General features: G+C 39.7%; 1 protein-coding gene across 1 annotated transcript in view; it reads right to left on the reverse strand.

Annotated features, from left to right (window-relative positions):
- Positions 1 to 463: 463 nt before the first annotated feature.
- The window catches only part of LOC104931506 (thyrotropin-releasing hormone-degrading ectoenzyme), a 175634-nt gene continuing 169846 nt past the window's right edge, over positions 464 to 6251 (reverse strand). Inside the window, exon 20 of the mRNA XM_027283348.1 lies at positions 464 to 4633. Within this exon, the coding sequence (XP_027139149.1) occupies positions 4481 to 4633 (153 nt within the window). The 3' untranslated portion in view covers positions 464 to 4480. The remainder of the gene's footprint in view (positions 4634 to 6251) is intronic.

Raw genomic sequence — 6251 nt, forward strand, 5'->3', positions numbered from 1 at the left:
TTTTACAATTATTGTTTTAAGGCCGTAAACCCCCTAACCACACACTTTTATACACCTTTCTCAGACAGGCATGAACATTTCTCTCTTATTTAAACTCTCAAAGTTCAAACTTTTGCAGATTTAACAAAAATAAAGTACTGTTTTAGTAAATAAAAACCAAAGATCAAAACCTGTTTTCAAGCCCAAACATTTTTAACAAATTTAATTTGAATGATCAGTCTACGAGGTTTGACACATAAGAAATTATTACTAGTATTTCACAGTTCCTCTGACGGTGCCGGACACAATGCGTGTTCATACTGTTCAGTACGCTGTAAAAAGAAAATCTGCGAAACAGCGAGTCAGCGAAAAGTGAACCGCGATATAGCGAGGGAATAAAATCTGATCTGATTCGACAATATGCGACGTGTGACGTGTTATTGTTCCCACTGAGCCGCCTCTGGTTTGATTGAAACAGACTGAATTACACGTTAACAGGTTAACCACTTTAATATCGTCCAATCAGAAAACACAGGAAACCACAGCGGTGCAAACAGGAAGTAGGAATAAACTCTTGCTCTGCAACTTCCTGTTTCCGTCACGTTTTGGTCCCGTCGTCGTCATCGTCATCATTAACAACATTTTTTTTTTTTTCATCTACTTCAACATCTTTAAACTCCACATTTTAAACTTTAAATATATTTGTATGATTTACAGTGTTTATCGTACATGGGGCAGATTTGTTGTGAACCACGTTTCCCTGACGAGACAACACAGGTTCAAAATGCACTGAATCATTATAATCATAATTATAATTATACCAATTAGCTTTTTCACATCAACAGTTACTGCCAATCAGTCCTGACCGCCATCATAATAATCTGAATTATCATAACTTTAATCATCATGACTGGCACAGCAGTCATCGTCACCACCAGTGCTGCTGTCATCTCACACACACACACACACACACTCACTGGACACACTGTGTATAGAAGCAGGCACACCCATAAATTCATATATGGCTCCATTATTAACATCAAAACCAGATCTAACAGAAGAGGAACAACTTCAAAATGTTCAACTGGACACTTTTAAAAAGTTCATCATGATTCATTTCAAGGTCCTTTTCCAAATCCCTTCAAAAGTTTCCAGGTCGGACTGTTTCCCTGTTTCCAAGTCTAACATCCGTATCTCAGCTTCACATTTAAAACTTGTAAAATCCGTCACGTTGTACGACTCAATGCACCGTACAATCCATGCAGCCATCGCCGACCTGTAGACGCCGTCATCGAATCTGTCAAACTAAACATATCACATTTCCATCTCTCCACAGACGCCGTCACACTGTAGGATCCTCATCGTAGAGCCGAGTCGACTACGAATTCGTCACTCCGTAGAATCGAACACGTGACGCTGTGAAATCCGTCGCGCCACAGAATCCATCATGCTGCAGAATCTGTCGTGCTGTGAATTCCTCCACTATGTCCAATCTGGTCACTGATGATAAAACCTTAATCTGTCTCGTGTAAAAAGCAGCGTCGTCTGCATATAACGACACCGGCATAGTCTCATTAGTCTTGTCGGCCTCAGCTTTACCTCCCCTCCGCTCGTTTATTCAGAAATCTGGGGACAGAACAAAGGATGGACTAAATGCTAATCACTGATTGGCTAAAAGTAAAATCGTTCTGTCCAGCAGTTGAAGCTGATGTGCTTCGTCCAACGACGTTCTGGTTTTGTGCTTTGTGAAACCACTGTTGAGTTTTCATTGGTCAGTCGTCAGGGTCGTCATAGTGAGTTTTTATAGTCCTGCGGCCCCGGCTGCACAAAACACCAAAGTTTTCTCCTTGAGTATGAAGGACTTCAACAGTCTGCCTTAGTTAAGGCATTTCCAGCATTTAAAGAGTTTACAGCATTGCAATTCCACAGTTTTACTCTTCGTTTGAACTCACAAATATGGCTCATAGATAATTAAAATAAAATGTCAAAGAAAAGAAGAAAACTAGAGAACCAACCTGATCAGAGGAGAAAAACATTATACTGCTGGAGGAACTCAATAAAAGTAAATTTGATCTGCAAATAACAGCAAACTGAAAAACACAAACGTGGGAGGAAATTAATTCAAGAAGTCTGGTGAAGAGATCCAAAATCAAAATACCACAACTCGTCTGGTTGGTTTCCTTCCTGATTATTCTTTTCGTGGCCAGAACAAACTTAACTGTGGTTACGATGGAGTAAACCTTCAGTTTTTTATTTACTTTAACTTTCTTTAAGATAAGGGGAAAGAAGGCCTTTAGAGTTACTGCAGACAGGAATATCTTAACTCAAGGTGTTTTGTGCAACCGGCTCTGAGTCAGGTTTCATGGGGAGCAAGCTCATTGGCTGAATCTTAGCTGGTGAGTTTTAACGAGAACTTTTACTGCTAAATGTGGAATATGTACTTTGTTTCCTACAGTTAAATAGAACGAGTAGTCAATAAGGCTGAAGCTGAGGTCATTTAATACCGAAACATGTATGTGTGACTAAAGTTATGAATTTTTGATCTTTATGATAAAATCAGACACTGAAAAGGAAAAAGAAGTCTGATGTTTGAAACGGAGGAAGAACGTGTGACCTATGATTTCTAGAATTCAACCAGTCCAACTCGTGTCGTCGTCACGATTTGGTCGATTTACGCGTCTGGAGCCGTTTAGTTTAAATTATCGAGTGTGCCTGAAAGAGCACGCTGTATACTATTCACCGCGTTTATTATTCTTACGCCTTTTTTGGGAACGCAGTTTTTGTCGCACATACACGAAAAAGGTTTCAAAACAAGCGGCTCGACCGGGAATCAACTGCTGCGACTTTTCTAAATGTTTCGCCAAACGGTTTGCCGATAAATCGCCAAAAGCTTGTTGTATTAATACTGAATTTGCTGAGCAGTGTCAACAATAATGTATGGGGGGGTTAGGCACACTCAGAATTTCTTTAGAAATGTTTCTAGTTCTGGTCTTCTTCTGACTGAGACACATTTTGTACATTTTCTCTCGATTATTATTTCCAATCGTTTGATTTTCCCAGTTCACGTCAGGTGAAAACATTAATTGACAGATGAGTTATGTGCTTCTCGAATGTTATCGGTCAGACGTTTCTCGATCAAACTCAGACAATAATAACGTCAGACTGAGTTTCCGTCACACCTCGGCTGCGTCCCAACGCTTCATTTGTTTTTTTCACTTTCAGGCTGTCTGAAATATTTTCCAGCTCTGCTGGTTCAAACACAAAAACAGACACAACACCGCTGTGTGGTGTTCTCTGTGGTTCAGAGCAACATGTTGAAGTTATTACGAAGCGAGGCTCTATTGAAGCCCGCTGTTGTTCTCCCAAACTGCTGTTTTTGATCTGAAACAAAGAAAACAAAAGCTGCTTTTTAAATTAAAGCTGAAAGCGGCGTGAATGTTGAGGAGAGTTAATGAGTTTGAACGAGTCCTCCGAGCGCTGTGATCAGAGGAAACACGGTCCATGTAGTGTTAATTACAGCTCACGTTGGAGATGATTGAATGCTGGAAATCTTTTACTGTCAGTCGGTTTGATGCAGCAAACACACGAGGGTCTGATTTAAACTGTTCAGGGTCTCTGGTTTGTAGTCGGCCAATCAAAATGCAGAAAATTACAGATATGAACGTCATCGTCGTGCTTATATCCTTTACGAGTGATACATTTTAGTCTGGATCTGATTTCAGGTCATATTTAAAGGTCCAGTGTGTCAGATTTAGAAGAATCTATTGGCATAAATTGAACATAATAATAATTTTCATCAGTGTATAATAACCTGAACATAAGAATCGTGTTTTTGTTGCCTTTAAATGGCCTCATTTTGAGTTTTTACTACATGCTTGGAAGGAGAGGGTGAGGCATGGGAGAGTATTCATTCGGTTGCAATCTGCAACTTCACTGCTAGGTGTCACTACATCCCACACACCGGACCTTTAAGTTCGAATCAGACGATCGAAAGTTCTCGGACACGAGAAACCGAAAGACGAAGCAGAACGTATCGTACTTCTAACTTTCAGTTTGTCAGGAAGGTTACAGGAGACTTTGTTTACGTATTGAAAGATTATTAAATTGCTTATTTTGTTGCTTCCTGAAAACATATTTTTGGTTTTTAATTCAATAAGCAACCGCACCGACCGGTTATCTACAGCTGTGACGCCTCATTCTGTCAGTTTCAAACATTTTCTCATCATAATTGTTTTCAAGGCTAGCTGCTTCAGTCACTTAAATTTTGACCTTTTCCAGTTTAACCACATCAGCCACACGAATAATCCATCTGAAATTAAAAAAGTTTGAAAATAAACGTCTTTAAAAAAGCAAAAAAAAAAAAAAAAAAGAAGCAAACCAGCCAAATAACCAGTCAACAAGTCAGTCTTTCATGCTCTCCGACTGCATCTGTAAGCCAGCAGTGTATTAGCGTTAGCTCAGCAGCCAGTCTGCAGTCGCTTCGTTAGCTCTGGCTAGCCAGTTAGCCGAGGGCGGCGCTCGGAGGTTTGCTCAGCCACTGGTAGAACTGCCGCCGGTGGAGGCGGTGCCAGCGCACGTTGCCCTCGACGATCTCCAGCGCCCGCGGCAACGCAGGGACCGCCCCCACGCCGCTGGACTGGATGAACTCCTTCAACTGAAGAAAAGAAAGGACGGGAAGAAAGAGAGAAAGAGACGGAGATGGTCAGAAATCTTTCTGCCCTCAAGAGGCTAAAAAGTTAATTACACACAGAGATTATCGGTGAATTCAGCTAATATGTCGCCGTGTGTCGTCATCAAAATGTGACAACAAACCTTCTGAATTTCACACAGTCTTAAAAATAAACGGTAAAGTCACAAACTACAGCGGTTCTTCATGGTGATGCCATAGGGGAAAATTTTTGGGTTCTGCAAGAAACGATTGGTCCTTCAAAGAAACCATCAATTATTCACATCAATTATTATATTTCAGTTCATTAAAGTGCAATAAATGATAATTCCAATTCAGATATTTGATTTAAATGCAACATTCGGATAGTAGTGGATGTAGTAACTGTAGAAGCCACAAGTTAGTCAATCGGTTCAGCACATAGCAGCTATTAATTTAAATAGCTGCTATGTGCTTCTTCTCATCAAACTGTTCCTTTGTTTTTAATCCAAAGGTCACAGGTCAGGTCACAGAACCACTAATCAGTTCTCCAAAGAACCTTTAGAAGCAAAAAAAAAAGGATGAGAAGGTTCTCCAGAGAACTCATCAAGAACCGTTTTTTCTTGTGTACAGACAACACGTGATCTCTCTGTGTCAAGTTGAAACGTGTGGAGTAACATGAAGCGTATCTTAATATCTGAAGCTCAGACCCTTCCGTACTTTACTTGTCTAGTTTTGCTCATTTCCTGGACACCTGGGTGGGAGGAATGATTGATTTGATCCCATAAACACTCGTCAAACTAAGCGGAGATGGTCAGAAATCTTTCTGCCCTCAAGAGGCTAAAAAGTTAATTACATACACACAGAGATTACGGTGAATTAGCTAATATGTCGCCGTGTGTCGTCATCAAATGTGACAACAAACCTCTGAATTTCACACAGTCTTAAAAATAACGGTGAAGTCACAAACTAAAGCGGTTCTTCATGGTGATGCCATAGGGGAACATTTTTGGGTTCTAAATGAATAAACAATTGGTCCTTCAAAATTTCAGTTCAATATTATACTATATATTTCATTATTCTAATATTACAGTAAAAGGATATTAGTACTGTTAATTTCATGTTTAAGGTTGGTGTTTCATTCCATGTCAGTCAGATTTTACCATGACAGTAAAAGACCATAATATTTTATGGTATAATTAGTCTCTAATATAAAATAGTGCTTTATTCTGTATAGATAAATGTTCATTAAAGTGCAATAAATGATAATTCCAATTCAGATATTTGATTTAAATGCAACATTTGGATAGTAGTGGATGTAGTAACTGTTGAAACCACAAGTTAGTCAATCGGTTCAGCACATAGCAGCTATTAATTTAAATAGCTGCTATGTGCTTCTTCTCATCAAACTGTTCCTTTGTTTTTAATCAAAAGGTCACAGGTCAGGTCACAGAACCACTAATCAGTTCTCCAAAGCAGTGGTCCCCAACCTTTTCCTAACTGCGGACCGGTCAACGCTTGACAATTTTAATGCGGACCGGGGGGGGATACGTCATTTTGAAATAAAAAAAACGTTTCAAAATAAAAGACCGCTCGACTTAGACTGGGACTAAATAGAGGGGGACGT

This window comes from Larimichthys crocea, chromosome X (genome assembly GCF_000972845.2).
Source record: "Larimichthys crocea isolate SSNF chromosome X, L_crocea_2.0, whole genome shotgun sequence".
NCBI classification, from domain to species: domain Eukaryota; kingdom Metazoa; phylum Chordata; class Actinopteri; family Sciaenidae; genus Larimichthys; species Larimichthys crocea.